The sequence below is a fragment of the Palaemon carinicauda genome, chromosome 8 (assembly GCF_036898095.1).
Source record: "Palaemon carinicauda isolate YSFRI2023 chromosome 8, ASM3689809v2, whole genome shotgun sequence".
Taxonomy (NCBI): domain Eukaryota; kingdom Metazoa; phylum Arthropoda; class Malacostraca; order Decapoda; family Palaemonidae; genus Palaemon; species Palaemon carinicauda.
In genome coordinates, this window is record NC_090732.1 from 143,284,677 (window position 1) to 143,309,174 (window position 24,498).

The 24,498-nt window shown below is 39.9% G+C and overlaps 1 protein-coding gene across 1 annotated transcript; it reads left to right on the forward strand.

Moving 5' to 3' along the window:
- Nucleotides 1-9,305: 9,305 nt before the first annotated feature.
- LOC137645016 (glutamate receptor 1-like) lies at nucleotides 9,306-23,451 on the forward strand. Its single transcript, XM_068377881.1, has 5 exons — nucleotides 9,306-9,682; nucleotides 19,818-20,029; nucleotides 20,463-20,680; nucleotides 20,910-21,163; nucleotides 22,678-23,451. Exons 2-5 carry the CDS (start codon nucleotides 19,921-19,923, stop codon nucleotides 22,874-22,876), a joined length of 780 nt encoding a protein of 259 aa, XP_068233982.1. The 5' UTR covers nucleotides 9,306-9,682; nucleotides 19,818-19,920; the 3' UTR covers nucleotides 22,877-23,451.
- The last annotated feature ends 1,047 nt before the right edge of the window (nucleotides 23,452-24,498 follow it).

The window sequence follows — 24,498 nt, forward strand, 5'->3', positions numbered from 1 at the left end:
TAAACTGAAAGGAAGAGCTGCATAATAAGAGTACGTCTAACCAAATAATTGTCAATAAACATTTACCTAAACGTTTTTGGAATAAAATATGCTCCAGCCGACTTCGTGAACACCAGAAACAGCTACACCAAAGCATTTTCTTGGCCAGTTTGGCCACTATGTTTTGGATGATTATCTGCTTAGGCCTATTTCTCTATTTCGGCAATCATCTACCATGAAGAGTAGTCTCTGTCTGAAGTTATAAGGTTGCCGGTAACCGTATTTTTTAAACACAGTTTAGTAGAACTTTCATAAATTATCAAATACATCTGGAATTACCTTCAAAGTACAGGTATCATTTTAACAAATATCCACTGAGATAATTTTGATAATGCAATGAACCTTATATATTCACGTCATTGTTCTTTTACGGATGTCGAAGAGCAATATTGTAGACCGAATGGAGACGAGATATAGACCAAACACTAAGTCTCCTGAAAACAGCTTTTCCTCAACAAGCCTCCTGCAAACAAGCACTGCTCTTTCTCCTCCTCCTCCTCCTTGGTCACGTGACTGCCATTAATCCTGATAAACGAAAACAAACATGCAAAATCGGAGAGAACGGAAATTAGGGTAAAATGGAGGTTCATAATAAGTCTTTCTCTGGCGAGTAGCTTTTCCTTCTGAGAGCAAAGTCTACGTTTCCGTCAACTCCTAATGAGCTCTAGTGTCTAAGCTTCAAGTTACAGCAACAGTTTAAGTTAGCCATTTCATACTTCTCGATATAAAGAAATGTATACACGGATATTAGAAGTGTGCGCGTAATGGAATATAACAATAAAAATATCAAACTGATTAGTTGGTTAACACCAAGAGTTAAAATAAAAAAATAAAAAAGTTGAGACAATATCTTAAAAGGTGAAACTACATGACCCCGTAAAGTGAAATAATCCTAATAATACTTTATTATTTCTAACTAATATTTGTTTTGGCACCTTAATTGTAATCATCGTATATCAATAGTGTAAAAACCTATTAATCTTCAAGTAGCAAATCAATTTCCTAAACAGTGATGGCAGTTTTACAATGCCTGAAATGCATTTATTTTGTTCAAGGACAGCAAAACGGAAATCCATTGAAATTGTATTCTTAGCTCGTTCATATGTTAATCATTCAGTTTCACATTGCACTCGGCCTTTTTACTATCCTAATATCAAGACATGTAGATTGGTGTGCTAAAATGTAATGCAAATAATGTCTTAGATCGATTCAAACAGTTTATATGACTATATTTTAGACCTGTGGAATTGAGGAGAATGTTTGTGTTGAGTAATGAAAAAGGAATTAGCTGTCAATTATTAACAAGATATATAGCTATTTAAAATGCGTTGTGAATGTAGCAACATCTTACATATAATCTTTCATATATACGCACAGCCTACGCACGTAAGCACACGCACTCGAAAACACAGACACACACACACACACACACACATATATATATATATATATATATATATATATATATATATATATATATATATATAGGTGTGTGTGTGTGTTAATATGTATGTATATAAAGCTCAAGGTAATTTTATCACAAGCTCATCTTAGGAATGGCTCTAATAGAACTAATAAACCGTAGGTTGCAAAGGCATTATCGAAATGAAAGCGAACGATCACAACGAACCCACTAATATTGTAAAAACAAGCTTCTGGTTGCAATCAATAGAGTTAACAACAATAAGCACCCGATGACCAAGAGAAAAGAAGAGAAAGGCATTTCTTTCCAAACATTTCATCATTGAATTCTCCACATTGGCAACGCCCTGTTCTGTTACAAAGACTTCCCCAGGAGTTATGTTTTCTCTCCGATGATATGCACAGCCGACAAGTTTGATTTTATTTATCGTTTGCTAAAGATATAATTACACGCAGGTAAATAGTTCTGAGGAACCAGTTATAAACGATGAAGATCAAAGTGATTTTAGCTGTGTTAGTGAGTTTCTGTAGAGTAAATAGAGTCGTCCCTCAGTCTGACGTCATCGAGTTCATTGGAGAGTACGTCCAGCGTCAAGGATTCCGCCATGTTCATCTCATTTGCCCTCTGGACGGTAAGCCACAATAAAACATAAGATGTCAAGAAACTTGCTTAAATAGGAAGAGAAATATAAATTAAAAATTTAAATGCGAACAAATCTGTAAACTCTGACTTGTGGAAATCAATGATTACAAGCTATTCAACGTGTATCAACATATATACAGTACTCACACACACACACACACACACACATATATATATATATATATATATATATATATATATATATATATATATATATATATATATATATATATATATATATGTGTGTGTGTGTGTGTGTGTGTGTGTGTGTGTGTGTGTGTGAGTACTGTATATATGTTGATACACGTTGAATAGCATCATTATTTAGCAATATCTTATAAAAAAAAATTTCAATCTGCAACCTTATAAATTCTAACAGTTAATTTTCATTTTCCCAATGAATAAGTTGCCATGGTTCAGCATTTTTTTTTCTTAGATTTAAACTGTTTAACAGTCATGGGTAATTAACTGCATGTTTTCAAAGACCATTAATATTTCGTCTTTGTTCAGATGGCAGCGAAATTTCAAAATTCACTAGATCAACTTCATGGACAAGACGGCTACTAAAAGCCTTACGTGGACCTCTTAGTTCGTCCCCGGCGTATTATGCTTTTCACAATTTTTGCCACGAAACCTGGAATTCGTCCAAGCCCCAGAGAACTCCTTCGGTGGAATGTGATCAAGACTATGTGCCCTTTGCCTTTCTCAGGAAAGGAAGCAGTTCGTCGCCACTATTTGTAGCACATTTTTTGGCAGTCCAGGACTTTGAGGTTCTAAGGAAAGTAAGTATCTATGTATTTTCGTTATGGGATGCTTGACATCACTGATTTAACTTTTTATCCTCAAAATTATTTCCTTTCCTTCACAGACAAGACGTTAACTATACATCATTTAAGATATGTCAATTAATTCCGTGTCTTATTATTCATAACATTACATTTACGTCATGCCATTTTATGTAAATGAACTTTTAATCTATTCTAGTGTAACCTTTCCCTCATCCAAAACGATTTTACACGTACTAGCCAGTTGCTTGATTACGCTGTAACTGCCAAACCGAAGCATCTCTTATAATCCCAACACCCGATACCTTTAAATTTTCTCACTTGTAACTACCTTCAATACGTACAGTATATAACATTCACCTTTACAAGAATTCTGGTTGCACTTATTCTAACCATTCTCGCATTATTCAGATCTACCAACTTTTTATCCTTCACCTGCAAGATCTGTTTGTCTTCAAAACAGTTACTCCACCGATAGCACGTTCCGTCAGCATCTTTCATGCTAAGATCTATTTGCCGTTTCACTCTGTATATACTTCCTTTCAGCAAAACCTCTTTCAATTTCTCAAGTTCTTTGATAGAATTCGACAAATGGATATCTTTAACAGACTCCAACAATATGTGAATGTCTTTTTTTTTATTTTGTGCATAGGTTTTTGACAAAGAGGAACACCGTCGATCCAATTGGTTGATTATCTCTAGTCACAAAATGATGTCTACTATCCTTCAACTTCACCTACCGCTTGATAACAAGGTAAATAATAAATACTTAAAAAATACGATTATATCATAATATTTAACTTATAAGTTTCACCCTTGTACGTAAAAATAGCTTTTCAAACTATAATCTACATGTTTTCTACCATATTCAACATTAGTGCACTTCTGTTTAAAGTTCTCATCTAAAACATAACTTGAGGTCACAGATGAAATTCGCCATCGGTCTAATGATTGATACAGGTTCCATACTAATGGTCCGAAATGTTTCTTCAAATATTGTTATGCTCCGCAAAAGCATTTTCTGTTATTAAGTCATTTGACTGGCCAAACCGTATCAAATTGGATCCATCTCTGGAGACGGCTTATTTTTTCCTTTGCCTACACATACACAGAATAGTCTGGCCTATTTTTTACACATTCTCCTCTGTCATCATACACCTGGCAACACCGAGATTACCAAACAATTCTTCTTCGCTCAAGGAGTTAATTATGCACTGTAATTTAGTGGCTACTCTTCTCTTGGTAAGGGTAGAAGAGAGACTAGCTATGGTAAGCAGTTCTCAAGACTTGGCTAGTGCCATAGCCTCTGTACCATGGTCTTCCACTGTCTTGGGGTAGAGACCTCTTGCTTGAGGATACACTTGGGCACACTATTCTATCTTATTTTTCTTCTTATTGTTTTCATAGTTTATATATGAAAGGTCTATTTTAATGTTATTTCTGTTCTTAAAATGTTTTATTTTAATTGTTCATTACTTCTCTTGTAGTTTACTTATTTCCTAATTTCCTTTCGTTTAGGCTTATGCTATCCTGTTTTTCCAAGTAGGGTTGTAGCTTAGGTAATAATAATAATAATAATAATAATAATAATAATAATAATAATAATAATAATAATAAGAGATTTCAGACCTCCGCCAATGATTATTGCCAATAGTTAACTAAAGCCTACGGACGTCACCTCCCACTTTTCATATGCTGACTGTACAGTAGATGGTTTAAAGTACAACGTTAATCCAGAATCTTTATCTTGATTCGCATCACCTCCAAAATGGCATGGTTGCTTCATAGACATAATATCTATCCATGGTTAAAAATTGGCGAATATCCAGTGTGTCAATTTGTTTTGAAATAATCTTCAAAACTGTAAAAAAAAATGTAACTCCGGATCCAATTATCCAATCCGGATCATCTCCAAAAGTTAATGGAGTCGTTAGTTAGTTAGTTAGTTATTGACAGTAATTATTACATTTTTATACAGATGCAAATATACATTTCATTTTCTATTTTTTACATTCGGTAAATCAAATAAGAGGTAAAGATCCTAAATCAACTAATGCTTGTCCATTATGATCTTGAACTTTTCATTGGCTCTGATGAGCTCTAAAATTTCGTCAAAATCCGTCAGTTGGTTTTAACGTTATTTTTAAAATAGCGAAAAACCCAAATTCGGATCATCTCCAAAATTTAATGGGGTCGTCCATGACGCAAGATCTATTTGTAGTGAAAATTTCGTCAAATTCCGTCGAGTAGTTTTACATAATCCTGTCCACAGACAAATAAAAATAAATAAATAAACCGACTCGAAAATATAACCTCGGCGAAGGTAATAATAATAATAATAATAATAATAATAATAATAATAATAATAATAATAATAATAATAATAATAATACCTTTATTTCATATAACATGAACTGATTTGTAAAATTGATCGGAACCGATTCGAGAATCAAACAAATTGGAGAGTGTTACCACTGCATATCAATCGACTTTATTTTGTTTTACTGTTGTAACCTGGTTTGGCAGTTGGAGTTATGATGATTACGATCGTATTATGTATGATAACACATGATACTGATTTCTTCTCGTTTTTACGGAAGTAGAATCGCACTGATTATGAAAAAAACATTAGTAAACTACACGGGTAAAGTCGGAAGATTGGGATACTTGGCTAAATTTCATTCTGAGATTGTATTAAAATATACTTTAAAAAGTGCCCTATTCCATGAGACTTCAAAGTTAAAAAAAAAATGATATTACAGTTTCACGCTCTTTTTAAACCAACACATGATTATAAACAGACTTTACTTGATGTTAAAGGTTACACCCGGGCACACTATTCTATCTTGTTTCCCTTCCTCTCGTTATTTTGTAGCTTTTATACTCTTGTTATTTTCAAGTTTTCCTAGTTTATATATGAAAGATTTATTTTAATATTTTTATCACCCCCAAACTTCTCTTGTAGTGTTTCCTTATTTTCTTTCCTCTTGGGCTATTTTCCCTGTTGGAGCCTTTGGGCTTTTAGCATCCTGTTTTTCCAACAAGGTTGTAGCTTGGCAAATAATAATAATAATAATAATAATAATAATAATAATAATAATAATTTCGATCATAGAAAAATATTTGGGATATCGTCATCATACTCGAAAAGTCAGATATATGAAGCGTATGTTTTTCTATAGCTAAGGAAAACTTAATGAATTACTCGCTGATAATTTTTCATTGCAAAAACTGAAATTGTCAATTTCATAAATCCTTATTTATAATGGAAACTATTGTTATTCACTGGTTATTTAAATATACCATTAGACACATTTCTTAACGGTAGGCTATTTCTTTAACCATTTCGATTTGGCTATGAAACATTTGAAAACCAAACTTTAATGGATAGCTACGCAAAGAAAGTGTTTCAATTGTAATATTACTAATTATTCCATAAGCTATGTCTAAAGTACGATAAATAATATATGTCCTATACATCTAACTTAGAACTCGATTTCTCCAGGTGGTGTTTGCTGTATTAATTGACTATGACGACTCGAAATCTACAAAACTGGATTTATGGGAGGTGCACAAAGCAGCACCGCACTTTGTCCCTAAGAAATTCTACCTGGGTAGATGGTCATCAAATGAATGGATACCTTTCACTGTCGAATCACAGTCATCACACGAGCGGGTCTGGGAGGAATCTCTGTCAGACTCGGACCACAACGACAGAAAAGAAATGGCGAGACTAAAAAACAAAAAATTGGGAGAACAACAACGTCCTCTTTTCTCAAGGGAGCCATGGGAGAGGAGGAATGACCTCTTAGGTCTACTCATTCGTTGCACAACAAAAGCGGTAAGAATTTTTCCCCATCCAGCTTTTTCCTTTGTAATTTCATGGTAAAAATACTCTGACAATAATTCATGGCCAGTGTTAAGATATTTATGTTTTTAAAATATTCTAAATATCTTTTATTTACGCATTCTGCACTCATTTAGAGAAAAAAAATATGTAGCGATCTACGTTCGTTAAAGACATTTCTGACAGGGTTAGGCTACACTTAAGTCATACCAAACACATATACATTTACACACACACACACACACACACACACACACACACACACACACACACACACACACACATATATATATATATATATATATATATATATATATATATATATATATATATATATATATAATTGTTCAGTGGCTACTTTCCTCTTGGTAAGGGTAGAAGACACCCTAGCGATGGTAAGAAGCTCTTCTAGGATAACAATCCAAAATCAAACCATTGTTCTCTAGTCTTGGGCAGAGCCATAGCTTCTGTACCATGGTCTTCCTCTGTCTTGACTTAGAGATCTTTTGCTTGAGGGTACACTCGGGCACACTACTCTTCTATCTTGTTTCTCTTCCTCTCGATATTTTGAAGTTTTAGCCTATTGCTATTTTCAATTTTTTATAGTTTATATATGAAAGATTTATTTTAATGTTATCATTGCTCTTAAACTTCTCTTGTAGTTTTTACTTATCTCCTTTCCTCAATGGTTTATTTCCCCTGTTGGAGCCCTTGGTCTTATAGCATCCTGCTTTTCCAACTAGGGTTGAAGCTTGGCAAGTAGTAGTAATAATAATAATAATAATAATAATAATAATAATAATAATAATAATAATGATGAGGATGATGATGATGATAATAATATACTTTACACACGCGCGCACACACACACACACACACATATATAATATATATATATATATATATATATATATATATATATATATATATATATATATATATATATATATATGTGTGTGTGTGTGTGTGTGTGTGTGAGATAAATTTTGCACATTTAGACGTGTGTTTTTCATATTTCAAATAAGTCATACAATTTAATACATTAATGTCTGGATTCTCTTACCGACCTCGGGGTTTTTAGTTTTTCCCTGATATTCTTGTTCATCGATTCCCTATGAAATTCCTGGCACTTGTGTACACTGCTATATATAAACTCGGGAGACAGTTTGCTTCCTGTTGTTAATAAAATTAATGTCAACCTATACGTCACCCACCAAAACCTTACATGTTTATTTTTGGGGTTAACACTGTACATTAGCTTTTCGAAATGCAGGTGGGTCTGCTATAATAATAATAATAATAATAATAATAATAATAATAATAATAATAATAATAATAATAATAATAATAATAATAATATGTAACATTTTATTTCAGGAAGAACCTTATGTGCGAATTGGTAATGTGAATGAAGAAGGCATTATTGAAGATATTGGTGGAATGTATGGAGAAATTTTCCATATTCTAAAAGAAGCCCTGAACTTTACGTGAGTATGTTTAAACACGTTTTTCACGCCTAAATTAAACTCTTAGGTATACGTAATTGCTTCACGCCTAAATTAAACTCTTAGGTATACGTAATTGCAAGTAATCAATGTAATCAGATTAAGTGTATTTTTACGCAGCATGTGTATTCATCCCTGTCGTCTGTTTCTTAGTTTACTTATTTGTTTGTGAGCAACTTTGCACAAAAACTACTGTATTGGTTTTACCAAACTTGATAGTCATGTTGTGTATGACCCAAGGATGAATCTGTCTGTAAGTACATCAGAGTACAAGTACGCAGCAGTACTTTGAAAATAATCGCAATGTACGTAAATGGCAAATATTTTTCAAGTTCATTATTTGTTTGTGAACATTGCGCCAATAATTACTTAACCAATTTTAACGAAACTTGGTGGACATGTGGGGTATGACCCAAGAACAAATCCATTAGATTTTGAAGAAAATGCATCGAAGTACAAGTACACAGTGGAGTAAAGAGTAAAATGAGAATGTTTGAGGTAGCGAAAGCATGTTCTCTACCGAATGCCCTAGGCCCATGGCTCTAGTTTTTTTAGGAAAATGAATGACGAGTCTAATTCCAAAGGGTTCTTCCCTCCCAGTTTATAAGAAATGTATATTTTTCATACACTGCTGAAGTACCAAACGTTATCTTGTGCTCTTTTGTAGTCCTTGTCCTAATAGACCTACTCTATTTCTATAAAATTTATTTAAAATCCACTCACCCTACTTTCAGCTATAGCTGTAGATTCTGCAGCAACCTTATGAGCTAAAAATCTTAAATAATGAAGGACTCAAATTCACTTCAGAACAGCCATTTTTCAAACTAGGACTGGTACTAATTCTCGTCACGATAGTGGACATAAATTAGCCTACTCTTGGAAAATAAGTATTTCTTTTCTTATTTATTACATAAATTTTAAAACACCATAAGGAAATATATTTCGATACATTTTCTTAAACGTTTCCAACAAAATACAGAGAAGGAAATATTAATAATAAGTATACAAAATCTAAAGGAAAAGGAACACATAACCGGTTGGGATAACCAAGGTCTATAGCAGACCTTGGGAATAACTAAACTATCTAATGAAACCTCAAAAACTATACACTTACATTCTTAACTAACCTTGTCTGATGAATCCTTGATCCAAGGTCTTTGTTTTCGTCCAAATCTATCGATGAATCAAACAAACTCCTCGTTGGCATATTGACCTCCATAACTTATTAAGATATCTATCCGAACAAACAAAATGTTCTGGTTTCCAGACACCGTTGTTTTCAAACTGCGGACAACACATGGGGAAGCTTTCAAGATGGAAAATGGTCTGGTTTGGTGGGAGATCTCGTGAAGAACAGGACAGATTTTGTCGTCTCGAACCTCGACCACACCTACGTGCGGGAACAAGCCATCGACTTTCCGTACGGACTGCAACACCATAGGTAAGTTAGAATTCTGATTTCTGAAATCATCAGGATCATGTTGCTTAAAAAAGATTATATATATATATATATATATATATATATATATATATATATATATATATATATATATATATATATATATATATATATATATATATATATATATATATATATATATATATATATATATATATATATATATATATATATATTAGCCACAGTTCTTTCAAAACTATCATGAAGGTGGAATAAAAGTGTATTGCTTCTAATCCTATGTAGGTAAAAAGATTACAGATAGCAGGTTGGCCAGGACACCAGCCACCTGTTGTGATACTGCCGCTAGAGAGTTATGGAAATCTTTTGACTGACCAGACAGTACTTTGTTGGATCCTTCTCTCTGGTTACGGTTCACTTTCCTTTTGCCTACACATATACTGAATAGTCTGGCTGGCCTATTCATTACAGATTCTCCTCTGCACTCATACACCCGACAACACTAAGATTAACAAACAATTCTTCACCCAAGGGGTTAACTACTGCGCTGTAATTGTTCAGTGGCTACTTTCCACTTGGTAAGGGTAGAAGAGACTCTTTAGCTACGGTATGCAGCTCTTCTAGGAGAAGGACATTCCAAAATCAAACCATTGTTCTCTAGTCTTGGGTAGTGCCATAGCCTCTGTACCATGGTCTTCCAATGTCTTAGGATAGAGTTCTCTTACATGAGGGTACACTCGGGCACACTATTCTATTTAATTTCTCTTCTTCTTGTTTTGTTAAAGTTTTTATAGTTTATATAGGAAATATTTATTTTAATGATATTACTGTTCTCACATTTTATTTTCGCGTTTCCTTTCCTCACTGGGCTATTTTCCCTGTTGAGGCCCCTGGGCTTGTAGCGTCCTGCTTTTCCAACTAGGATTGTGGCTTGGCAAGTAATAATAAAAATAATAATAATAATGATAAGGGAAAAAAGGGAAATTATGCATATGAAGTGTTAAGGGAGGAAGCTTTCGTACTAGTGTATAAATGTATAATAAAAATTAGACAAATACCGTTGCTTGCATATGATCAGATTTATACATCAGCGTGAAAGAAACGATTAGGCAAGCAATGCAAGTGTAATAAGTAAATTTGCTTCACTGTGATTACCGACCACCTTGATCGATACAAATTCATAAGAAAAACTTTTTTGGGCTCAAGCCATGGCGTCCTGATGGAAGGTTCCTTTTTGGTAGCTTCCTTGGGTATATAACTACTAAGATATTCCCAGAGAATTTAACCACAGGTTATCACAGAATTCTAACTTCTGGAGCGAGTATCCTAAAGGTTTCCCCTTAAGACATCGTATATCAACAGGGGACGCATGTATTAACGCGCCACATAGCTATCTGCACCTCATACAGAGTTAACACTTCGATATGGAGGGACAGAGAATAGCTGGGGAGCTGTTCCACAGCTAATCCCTTCCGTGGCTACTTTTGGTACTCGAGACGTAAACAAACGGGCGCCACCGCTAGATGACGCCACGTCCGTCCTCATCCTTTGTACAGTAGCTTGCCCTACTTAGACGGATTTTCCCTGTGCTATACTTATCACTTTGCATCTTTATTATGTCGCTACCTTCGGCCTCGCCTTCTTCTGGAAAGTTGAGTACAAGGTTCCAGTATTGTTTAGTTAAGCTCTGACCGTAAAGTAAATATTACTTTCCGAGATATTTGTTGTTTTGTGGCAGAGCTGTGCCTCTACTGGACCCGCCATTTTATGGCGTCATTGTTGTTCTGCATGCTTTATTTAGTTAGCCACAACAACGCTTCCGGCCTCATTTACTAATTGATAACATTAGTTTATTTAGTCTTCATAGCTAGGAACTTTTATATCGTGTTTTGACGCTTTTTATCGGTCATCGATTGACCTCATACCAGTTGGCTACTATAGCCCCCAGCCCAGAGTGCCTATATATCAGTGTTCATGCATGATTTTATTAGTGATCCTAGGCTAACTTTTGAAGATAGTGGCATTATTTTACAATACTATTGACTGTGATGCAAGTGTTTTCGCCTTCAGGGACCATATAGGGGATAGGTTAGTTAGTGTACCTTCCTAACCTAACCTACATGTAGGACCCCTATATGCTTCCTTCATCCCCCTGCCCTTGGCATTCCCTCTGCGTAGCCTTGCTTCCCTTACCATATAAAGGGATCAAGCTCCTACCAGAGTATATTATCGCCTCTCAGTCCTCCCTAAGGGAATGAACCCCCCTTAGGGTTGCGCCTGAGAGTGAGGAATGGCTAGCCCTTCCTCTATGGCTAGGACTAAGTCTACGACTGTCCTGCGATAGCGATATGTCTTCTATCCTTCCTAGTTCAGGGCGTTCAGCCCTGCTCTAGGTTAGGTTTTGGAAGGGTAATTCTGTTCCTTGCTGAAACTGTACCCATGCACCGTTTCAGTCAGGCTGCCTTACCTTAGGTTAGGGAGTGTCCTTCCTTTCCTTAGTGGCCGCCCTGGTACAGAACCCCTTTCATGGAAGACTCTTCTCTTCTCCCCTCCCCACCTATCGCTTGTATAGCCTAGCCTATACTTAGGTTTGTCTATACCCATCTGTCCCCTGTCCTACAACTCCTCCTTAGGGTGGAGTGATAGGGCTACCTTGAGCTTCTGTGTGCAGTCCGCTCTGGTACATATACCCTTCATAGTGTCCTATGGGGTTAGCCACTGGATGTGTTCTGTATACAGGGGTCTCCCCCTCTTTGGGTGTCCCCTAGCCCTCCCTTGGGCTACCCTAGCTCCCGGTCCTCTGCGGCCCCTGCTTCTGGGTGATAGAGCCAGCCTCTATCATGGGTACACCCTCTCAGGGGGGGATGTCTGGGAGTCCATGGCTGGACTTCTTACATCCCTCCCTCTGTCTCTTTCACTATCCGGGTGCCGGTCCCTTGCCGCCTCCACTGTCGGCGATACCCACCTCCTACCTTGGTGACTCTCCCCATCCCCCATGGCCGCCAGTCCTCCGTGTGCCGGGGGACTGCTGCCTGCCGCCGGCTTCCAGCCGATGGCTCTCCCCCTCCCTCATAGCTTGGCCGTCCGCCCGCCGGCCGGCCCCCGGAGTGCCGGCATCCGCTGCCGGCAGTCCGGTTCTGCTATAACCATCCTTGTTCCTGTCACCAATCCGGCAACCTCCGGCTGCCGGAGCCGCCGCTCCCCGCCGGCGTGCCGCCGCTGTGCCGGCGGCCGCCACCCTGGTATTACTCTTGACTTCTATATTGTCTTCCTTAATGCCAGAAACTCTGCTGGAGCGGCCTCCAGCGTGCCGGAGGTCTGCCGGAGCCTTCCGGAGGCGTCAAGGCGACTTGCACCCCCTTCTACTAGCTATCATTAGATGTTGATAACCCTACACCGCAACCAGATGGTTTGATTACATAATGGATAGGTATTGCCTTACCGTTCCATTAGTAACCATGCTGTCTTCTTGCATATCACAGATTTCCAGCATGTTGCGTGTATCTTAGCACGGTCGGTTGCCGGAAACCGTTACCCTATGAAATCTTCTACGTTCCATATCCTTGGGTCTGAGTGGCCTCAGTCCCAGTTCTATATCCTTGGCAATCCCTCTAGAAATTCCCACTGCCTACACGGCATGCTATGTGGAATTATGCCCTGTGTCCTCGGTCACAACAAATTGCCTACGGATAAGGTTACGGTAACCGGCCGGGCGGGTTACACGGAGGATGTGTCTATCTCCTTCTTTTCCGCCCACTCTCTGAACGTCACAGTATTTCTACCACTGAATATTAGGTTAAAGATTAATCACTTAATACTTAACCTTAAAATAGAAGTCATCCTTATGACTCCCCCGTACTCATGTCCTCTTTCTCTTACAGGAGGAGTACGTGAAGTACGACCATGGCTTCTGTGGAGTGAAGCGCCCGCACTTTTATGGGCACACGGCGTGTAGGACTCACGCCCCTTGTGCAAACAAAAAAGGTGATCTGAAGTCTGGGACCCACTGAACTGTACGGTCTACCAGGAACGCCTGGTTGAGGCGTTCAATAACCCTCCCTCAGCGGAGGTTAGGGACGCTTCTCGAGAGAAGCTACGCAAATGGGTGCGTGGCTTCCAGAAGAACGCCACTGGACCGTACCTTGCTACCGAAGACTTGAGGGCCTTACTGTTCCTAAAGGCATCCCCAGACTCTGTTGTCCCCAAGGATCAGATCCCCACCATCCAGATCATGGTGGAACCCGATGTTGTCATGGCTCAGTCCATGCACGAGTGTCGCCTGGATACCGACAACGCGGAATGTATGTCGGAAGTGTCGGAGACAACGGAGAGGAACCTCATGGCCGAAGAATTGGACTATGAGTAGGACCAAGTGGATTACGCTGGGTCGGAGCAAGAGGTCGCTCCGCCTTCCACCACCACCCCAACTCCTACACCGACGGAAGTATCACTCCCGTCTACCTCCGCCACCCCGGACCCCATCCCAACCAACGTCCAGGAGATGTTTCGGACGCTCGAAGCCATCATGGACAAGAAACTCCGTGAGACACACGAATACATCAGGACCATGGGAAGTTCCAAGGAGCCGAAAAGGAATTCGATTAAGGACCTCCCTGCATGCTCGCACGCCAACCCCTGGAGGTATGCCGAGCATATGCCGATCGCAACGGGCAGGATCTTCATCAGTGAGAAGGTTGGCTCGGTTGTCCTGGAAGAAGTGGAATTCTTCCCAAGTTTTGAGGCCTACTCGGACTGTTACGTCCGGCTTCGATCCAAACCTGCCTCTAAAGAAGAGACCGAACCTAAGGAGGTGATAGTGTTCGATCTTCCGAAGGCCCAGGCTATGATGGCCAACACCCTTATAAGTAGGGGTTTTACCTGCTCAAGGCTTCCGGCATTGAGCAAGAAGCACCCTACCTACGTCGCACCTGATGATGCGATCCTCCCCTTCGTGGAAAAGGCCTTCGCAGCGGTACACAGGGCAGTGGAAGAAGGGAAACCTTTCCCTGCACTGGAGGAGTGCAGACCCTTCTCCCTGGTCACTCCCCCCGATGCTCGACACTGGAAGGAGGTCCAACATACCTTCGTGGTGGGAAAACTAGATCCTGACGTTGCTGGACGTCAGTTTAACGGAGACCTCCCGAAACTTAATAACCACCTCCTTCGTCGGGAACAAGATACGAAAGAAAGACTTGCCGCATCCATGTCCCTCCAGGTCCAGCTTGACGTCATGGCCGGTGACACTAGAGTCCCCGACCACTACATGGTGCTCGCCAAGACGCATCTGGCGACTGTAGTCAAGGACTTACACAGCTTCATGAAGGCTCAGAGAGCCTGTCGTGAATTCGTGTTCTCAAGTGCCACAGTGAGACACGAACCCCGGAGGCTGATTTCCTCCAACATCTGGGGTAAGCACCTCTTTCCCTCTGGTCTAGTGAAAGAGATTACCGACAAGGCCGCCACGGAGAACAGGAACCTTCTTCACAAGTGGGGCATGTCGAAGAAAAGGAAATCCTCTCAGGACGACGGCCCTCAACCTAAGAGGAGATCCTCCAAGCCGAAACCCCAACAACGTCAACAGAGACGGCAGTTTCCGGGACCCGCTACTCCCCAAATGGCTGCTCAGCCACAACAGACCTTTCAGCTGGTCACCCAACCGGTCTTGCCCCAATCACCGGTTTTCACCCCTGCCTTTGAGCAACAGACGACTACCTTTCGTCCCAAAGGTTGAGGCTCAAGCAGAGGTGCAGGCAAGAAACGCATCTCGCCGTCCCTCCAGAGGCAGAGGAGGAAAGGGAGCTAGCGGCCGAGGTACACCCTCGGGACACCAGAAGCAATGAAGTGCTTCCGGTGGGAGGAAGACTCCGCCAATTCCAGGATCGTCGGACCTTCGATCCCTGGGCACACAGCATCGTCGACAAGGGTCTAGGCTGGAGTTGGACTCAACCAACCCCAACCTTCCAGCAATTCTTCCAACAATCTCCCCCCCCCCTTCTGGAAGAATATGTCCTGGATCTCTTGAACAAGAAGGTGATTAGGAGGGTAAAGTCAACCAGGTTCCAAGGGAGACTGTTTTATGTCCCCAAGAAGGACTCAGACAAGCTCAGAGTCATTCTAGACTTATCCCCCCCTCAACAAGTTCATAGCGAACAACAAGTTCAAGATGCTGACTCTTCATCAGATAAGGACCCCTCTGCCTCAGGGTTCCTACACAGTCTCCATAGACCTGGCGGATGCCTATTGGTACATTCCAATGAACCACCCCGCTTCCTCCTACCTAGGATTTCGACTCCAAAAGGAAAAGCTACGCCTTCAGGGCCATGCCCTTCGGTCTCAAAGTGGCCCCTCGGATCTTCACAAAGCTGGCAGATGCCATTGTTTAACAGCTGCGCCTCCGAGACGTCCAGGTGATGGCCTGCCTCGACGACTGGCTAGCTTGGGCTCCATCGCCCGAGGATTGTTTAAAATCCTGCAACAAAGTCACCCAGTTCCTAGAACACCTGGGATTTAAGATAAACGCGAAGAAATCTCGCCTCTCTCCAGCTCAAAGGTTCCAATGTCTAAGAACCCAGTGGAACCTTCAGTCACACCGCCTTTCCATCCCCCAGAAGAAAAGGAAGGAAATAGCAGGGTCTGTCAAGCGACTGCTGAAATCCAAATGGATCTCAAGACGTCAGCAGGAACGAGTTTTAGGCTCTCTACAGTTCGCCTCAGTGACAAACCCAGTGCTACGTGCACAGCTAAAGGATGCCGCGGGAGTCTGGAGACGTTCCGCATCCATCGCTCGAAGAGACCTCAAGAGACGGCTCCCAAACAGACTTCGGCTGCTCCTCAAGCCGTAGTCGGAAGCAAAGGCCCTGAAAAGGTCCATTCCTCTTTAACACCCACCTCCATCACTCAACATCCACACGGATGCTTCGCTGGAGAGTTGGGGAGGTCACTCCCACCAAAAATAGGCTCAAGGCACATGGTCTCCCCTATTCAAGACGTTTCACATCAACATCTTGGAGGCCACGGCGGTCCTTCTAACAACGAAAGAAACTCTCCCCGCCTCCCTCAATCCATAGTCGTCTATCCCTAGACAACTTGGTGGTAGTTTGATGTCTCAATCGCCAAGGCTCAAGATCGCCCCCAGATAATCAGGTGCTTCTGACAATCTTCCGTCTGGCAGAGAAGAAGAAATGGCACCTGTCTGCAGTTCACCTACAAGGATCCCGCAACGTGACGGCGGACGCTCTATCCCGGACAAGTCCGATAGAGTCGGAATGGTCTCTAGACGCAAGATCATTCTCCTTCATCTCTCACCAAGTCCCAGAACTTCAGACCGATCTCTTCGCAACGAGCGACAATAATCAACTTCCTCGATATGTAGCCCCGTCCGAGGACCCCAAGGCAGAGGCAGTGGTCGCCATGTCACTGGACTGGAACAGATGGTCCAAGATCTACCTGTTCCCTCCCACCAACCTTCTGCTGAAAGTCCTCTCCAAGCTGAGAACCTTCAAAGGGACAGCGGCCCTAATGGCTCCCAAGTGGCCCCGGAGCAATTGGTACCCCCTGGTCCTAGAGCTGCAGCCCATGCTGATCCCTCTCCCGGGCCCAGTACTCTCCCAGCAAGTACAGAAGTCGACTGTCTTCGCTTCATCATCGAAAATCAAGGACCTTCATCTCATGATTTTCTCTCCCTAGCCGCGAAGAAAAGGTTTGGGATTTTGAAGAAAAGTCTAGACTTCCCCGAGGAATACAAGACCGAATCCACACGACGGCAATACGAATCATCCTGGAGAAAATGGGTCTCATTCGTCAAGGCAAAAATCCTACGGAAATCACCATTGATTTTTGCATGTCCTTCTTTATTCACCTTCACGGACAGGGCTTGGCAGCCAACACGATTTCTCCTTGCAAATCGGCCTTGACTAGACCACTAATGTATGCCTCCAACTTGGACAATGATTCGTGTCCTCTCAAGGATCTGACTCAGAAAGTTATCTTTCTCTTTGCTCTTGCTTCAGGAGCCCGAGTCAGCGAAATAGTGGCATTATCAAGGGACGAGGGCCACATCCTGTTTACAGATTCAGGTGACCTTACCCTCTTCCCGGATCCGACGTTTCTCGCCAAAAACGAATTACCCACCAAAAGATGGGGCCCTTGGAGAATATGCCCCCTGAAAGAAGATGCCTCTCTATGTCCAGTAGAGAGCCTCAAGGTCTATCTTCATAGAACTTCGGACTTTGGTGGAGGCCAACTCTTAAAAGGAGAAACTTCGGACAGCGACCTGTCACTGTAACAACTAAGAGCGAAAATCACCTACTTCATTCGCAGAGCGGATCCTGACAGTTCACCCGCCGGTCACGATCCTAGAAAAGTTGCTTCGTCTCTGAATTTCTTTCAGAGTATGGATTTCGAAAGTCTTAAGAGTTTCACAGGCTGGAAATCCTCGCGTGTTTTCTTCAAACATTATGCGAAACAAGTGCACGAAGTCAAACAATTGTGGTAGCCGCAGGTAGTGTTATGAAACCTGCACCTAACTCTGCATAGAACAGTGAGTTACTTGGGACTCTAACTCCTCGGGTGCCTATGTTGACCCTCGCGTGATACGTAGTGCTTTTAAAAAACACTTAGTGCTTTTTCATAGACTGTTCTTCTCCCAGGTGAAATGTCATAGTCGTCACATGAGTGCCGCATGCCTAGAGCATGATGTGTTTTATTTTAATAGACTGACGTTCCTTTGGAACGAGTGCCTACTAATAGTTTGAAATTCCATTTCAGATTCAAGAGCAAGTCTTTCAGGACTATGTACATTATAATTTATTGTAAAGAAACCTTTACAATTTTATTGCATTTCCTTAACATGTTCTGCAATGGTGAAATAAAATTTCTATTTTATTACTTGTGCGTCTCAATCCGCTCCTACTTATACTATGAAATACATGACTGTCATAGTTTTATTATCCCCTTCCTCTTATGTCGATGAAGATGACTAAGGGTTCAACCCTTATCATATACTCACTTCTGCAATGTAATATTCCTACTCGAATACTTACTTACATCATACCTTAGAGACCAGACGACTCTATTCACATACAGTGCCTAACCACCACTTGTCTGCCTTTGTGAATGTTCCTATATGAATGCCAATCATTCAGTCTTGTCTCCGAGTTCTTCATGTTCTCCCAGCAAGGTGAGTAGCCCTTCGATGACCACTTTGATCTTCGGCATGGTCCGTTGGGACTTCGCTGCCAGGGGGGGCAGGAAGTTTCTTCCCATCGGTTCTCTTATTGAGGTTACTATGCTTATCCTGTCAAAGCCCTAGGCACTTCCACCACAAGGGGAAAATCTACCACGATACATTGATTCTCTGGTACTCTTCCATCAGGACGCCATGGCTTGAGCCCAAAAAACGGATTTTGAGCGAAGCGAAAAATCTATTTTTGGGTGAGATAGCCATGGCGTCCTGATGGACCCTCCCTGCTACTTCATTCAGTTTGTCAGGTCCCACCCTGCGCTGCTGTATCATGGTGATCGGCAAGCAACTGACTTCAGGATGAGGACGGACGTGGCGTCATCTAGCGGTGGCGCCCGTTTGTTTACGTCTCGAGTACCAAAAGTAGCCACGGAAGGGATTAGCTGTGGAACAGCTCCCCAGCTATTCTCTGTCCCTCCATATCGAAGTATTAACTCTGTATGAGGTGCAGATAGCTATGTGGCGCGTTAATACATGCGTCCCTTGTTGATATACGATTTCTTAAGGGGAAACCTTTAGGATACTCGCTCCAGAAGTTAGAATTCTGTGATAACCTGTGGTTAAATTCTCTGGGAATATCTTAGTAGTTATATACCCAAGGAAGCTACCAAAAAGGAACCTTCCATCAGGACGCCATGGCTATCTCACCCAAAAATAGATTTTTCGCTTCGCTCAAAATCCGTTTTGTAGTCTGCCGGTGTATGATTACAAGTGAAATCTTTCCGAGATAACCAGAAATTGGGGCGATTCATTTACACTATTGAAGTCCCAAGAACTTATTCATTAACGAATCTGGTTGCCCATTGATGCTTGTTACAATAATCTTCTAAATCTTTCGAGTATATAATCAAAAAGAATAATTTTAACATATCTTTATATGAATCTCTCTGTCATATAACTATCAACCCTAAAAACCAGCTACGTCTTAGTGATCAAGCGAGTCAGGGCTGTGGACAATGTTAGCAACAACTACACCAGAGAATTTCCTTGGCCGGTCTGGGTAACAGTCGCCATATTCGGAATGATAATGTGCCTATGTCTCCTCTTCGTCTTACGACATTCACCATACAACGAAGAAAGGCCTCTAACTGAAGTGCTCTGGCAAGTGGCAGTGGCATTTGTCAATGCAGGTCAGTGACATGTCTATGTTCGCATTGCAGTTGGTGTTGGGAATCCCGATGACAGGAGAGAATTTTTGCTAAAATCGTTAATTTTGCCTTTTTTCCCTTTAAAAACTCGGGTCTTTTGACATTGATATCTTATCAGCTCTTATACTGATTTACGCTGTTTTGGGACTTACTTGAGACTTACCGATAACAATAGCAGATTCCCACATTCAGTTTAAAATCTGAGAAACGCCTTAGGATTTAGTATACCCGGTATGATACACAAAAATCTTACAAGCAAAATTATATCAGATAAACTATTCTAGTAACGTATAAATTAACAGAACATTGACTTATTAAACTATTCCTATTCCACCTAAACGAAAAAAAAACAATTATTGATTCCTGGCCTATATATTACAGCAAAATATTTTATAAAAACTGTTTTACTCTTCAGGAGAAACTATAGCAACAGTGAGCATATCCTCCCGAATTCTCTTGCTGACGTTATATCTAATGATCATGATAATCCACGCTCACTACAATAGCTTCCTCATTTCCTCCTTTACTGGGGAAGAGGATTACGTGCCATTCACTGACATGAGAGGAATGTATGAAGCAAGGACATACTCTTTCGGGATTGCACAGGGCTCGGCCACTGAAGACAATATCAAGGTAACAAAAATAACTTATCGTTGACCTCGTCTGGTACTAAAATGGTGGTCGGAAAGTCAGACTTTTGTTGTTATAAGTACAAGGTGATTTAATTACACAGTGGAATTTGCATCATTTGTTTAATGTTGATAAGTTACACAAGTGAGAGAGAGAGAGAGAGAGAGAGAGAGAGAGAGAGAATATTATACATATATTTCTCAAGCAGTCCCTTTTCTTTCTCCTCGCATAGCTTTCGCCATTGCCGCTCTTCAAGAGCATTTGGAACGAAATAGTAATGGCAGATCCCAGAAACATTTTACCGGTCGGCAGCTCTCATGAGAAACGTCTGTGCGCAGATAATTACGCCGCCATTATTAGTCAAAGCTACTTAAAGACAAGAGTCATGCCGTGCGAACTCCTTGTGTTACCAGGCAAGTACTTCAGGACTCAAACATCTATGCCTCTGCAAAAGGGCTCTCCCCTGCTATCTACAGTTCGATTCCAGTGAGTATTCCTTAGGCTTAGTATTCCTTAGGCTTACAGTGCTGTTTTAACTGCCGATTATTATTTTACGTTCTCATGAATATATTGAGCCAAACACACTCGTGCAACATATATATATATATATATATATATATATATATATATATATATATATATATATATATATATATATATATATTCAAATAAGCCATATATTTTTTATGCATTAATGTCTGGATTCTCTTAACGACTTTGGGATCAGAGCCCCAGGCGAAATCACAAAAGACAATAGCTTCTGACCGGCCGGGAGTCGAACCCTGGTCCAGGAAACTTGTATGTCAGTGACATACCACTTGGCAACGAAGTGGTATGTCACTGTACATACAAGTTTCTGGACCAGGATTTGACTCCCGGTCGGTCAGGAGCTATTGTCTTTTTGTGATTTCGCCTGGGGCTCTGATCCCAAGGTTGTTAATAGAATCCAGACATTAATGTATCAAAAATATTTGGCTTATTTGAATATGAAAAACACGTCTAAATGGGCAAAATTTATCATATATATATATATATATATATATATATATATATATATATATATATATATATATATATATATATATATATATATATTTGTGTCTCTGTGTGTGCTTTCGACCGTTCGTGCTCCTCTCATTGTTCTGTTGTTTTGCTAGTTTTAAGCCTGACCTCGAAATAGTGGAAATTATTCGAGGTCACCTTCAACAGAGGCAGTGGAATAATGATGTGGTCAAGGACAACATATCTCTTCATAAAGTGAAGGGTAGTAATAACCAATTAATCATTATTGATATCAGCTCTGGATAGGTATTGCTTTAATTCTTATAGATATTTGGAAGAAAATGGGAAGGGAATGACAATAAATTTAGGTGAAGCAAGGAGGATTGCATAATTTCAGCTAAGGATTTGAAAGAGGAGAGCAGTGTCTGTGAACGCAAGCTTCCTGATCTGTGAAAGACTGAAGGGTTTGTTTAGTCAACACCGTTTTCTGGGCGAGAAGTGCGATTTGCAACGTGAGTGACTGAAATAGGACATACAGGGAGATTGGTGGAAATTAAGTTCATAAAAATGGGAAGTTCTGAACGGAGGTTGACAGAGTTATCTGTGTAAGGTGGGAAATGAATAAATATAAAGGCTACATGAGTGCCAAGGAGTACAAGTGTCCATAAGCTATGATAAGTTCTTGAAGTGATGCCAACGAGTAAATTATCCTTAATTCATTACATCTATAGTGAACGAAGTGTTACCTTTTTACCTAGAATTTTTTTCTGGAGATTCCCATCTCCTGTGTGTGTGTGTGTGTGTGTGTGTGTATCTACCTCATGGGCTTTCAAGAGTAGCCTGACAGATTCTTGTAGCACGGCTCTCTTTTACTTTGGACCTCTAATTTTACAAAGATATAAATTTCATTATCAGGCAGATAATCATCGTCTTTCAATGGTACAGGAAACCTAGAATATCGAAGATACGTTGATAATAGTATAATGTATTTTTTTCAGGATGAGACGGCTTGCAGAATTCGGAATTCTGGACAGAGTGATCAAGAAGTGGACAATGAATATAGAATCCTCCGACATCGGCGTGACTCCGATTAGTGCTCTGCAAACAAGCACTGCTTTCTTTTTCCTCGTCATCAGTTACCTGACTGCATTGATCATTCTTGCAATAGAAATAATATACACAAATTGGCATCGATAATAATAATTACATATATATTTTTTTCTTTTTTACTGTCAGATTCAAGAAATAGACAAAGCTTATACCAGCGGAAACATTATCAGCTATTCGATAGGAAATGCAGAATTTGACACTTGTTAATCACATCTGATGTGTCTGCCTTACTAGTTAAACTTTATCATCTCCTACTTCAAAAAAATTTAGCCAATGAAACTTTATGAACTTGCAAAATAGAAGAAAATAGCAGTTTGATAAACGAATAAGTAAACAAATTAACCTAAAGAAATAATAAATAATCAAATAAAGATGAATAAATAAAAGTAGATAGTTATAGGTGTAGGTAACCAAAATGCTTCCTCTCTCCCACTGTTATCCCTATATTAAGGGGTTGGTTGGAGGCATGGTTAATGATTTGTTATTAAGGGGTTGGTTGGAGGCACGGTTAATGATTTGTCAGAGAGATTTTATGAGCCCATGCCCTTACAGTCATCAACCATAGTCCAACTGTAAGGTGGCACTCTCCACAGATATTGGTAGTGGGCATAATCTTTTGCTAAAAAGCAAGATTGCATTGCAGCAGCTGTTCTTTTAGTCGCTTTCTACGACACTCGGGACTGTAGGTAATCAAAAGTGACAAATGTAAAATTACTTCACATATTACCATCAGAACACAATAAAATTTACGTAATTCCGTTTGTTTTTTATCAATAATTATTGATTGGTAATAACTACTCTTCACTCTATGGAGAGATATGTTGTTATTGGCAACATCATTATTCTCCTGCCTTTGTTGAAGATGACCTCATGAATAACAAGTATGGTGCTTTTGCAGCTGTTAGTTGTCCATTGTCCACGGAAAATAACCTAATTCTTAATACTTTTTATTGGATTTATAGTAAAGATGTGCAGAATAATATCAGGATTTGTTCATAAAATACTCGAAATACGAAGGTTTGTAAAACTTCAATAGTCAGATTCAAGTAAATTAATTTCAGACTGGTAAAGAATGCTACAAAATTTGTCATTGAAATTCTCCAATATTAAGGTAAAGTTAAATATGCTTAAACGCAAAGAAAATCTCAAGAGAAAATAAACAGATGATGTGTTTGGTCTATGCAAAGAAAAGAATAATTCAGAACATCTATTTTTATGCTCAAAATTAGGAAAGTTAAAGGAACAAGATATAAGCGTAACTGTATTGTAAAATCCTAGCAGGAAACTGTTGGTATACATAAGTAAGACAATGTATCTAAAAGACGAGTTTAAGGATTTCAAACTTATCACAATGAATTGCCAAAACTGATGATAACAAGGTATCATCCCGACTAATTTTAAGGGAGAATGGTATAAGATTAAAGCTTGACATTTTCATTTTGAATTTTGTTTATGGGCATAGGAAAAGGTTCACTGACAGTAATGAGTACAAGTTTAGAAGTTTTTCCCTTAGTAATAAAGTGCCTGCAAACTTTTGCGGAGTGAGTAGTTTAGAACCAGGAACCTTTATACGCTCTACATCTTCCAGGTTTTTTTTTTCATATTATTTACCAGTATGTGGCAATTTTATTTCTAACCTTCAGTCATGACATACTTTTATTAACATTCTTATGTATAAGGTACGCCTCTTCAACATTTTTGGTATTGTC

Coding starts and splice junctions, on each gene's coding strand:
- LOC137645016 (XM_068377881.1), top strand. CDS start 19,921: ATGATAATGTGCCTATGTCTCCTCTTCGTCTTACGACATTCACCATAC. Junction 20,681..20,909: donor CCACTGAAGACAATATCAAG/GTAACAAAAATA, acceptor CTCCTCGCATAG/CTTTCGCCATTGCCGCTCTT. Junction 21,164..22,677: donor CTATCTACAGTTCGATTCCA/GTGAGTATTCCT, acceptor TATTTTTTTCAG/GATGAGACGGCTTGCAGAAT.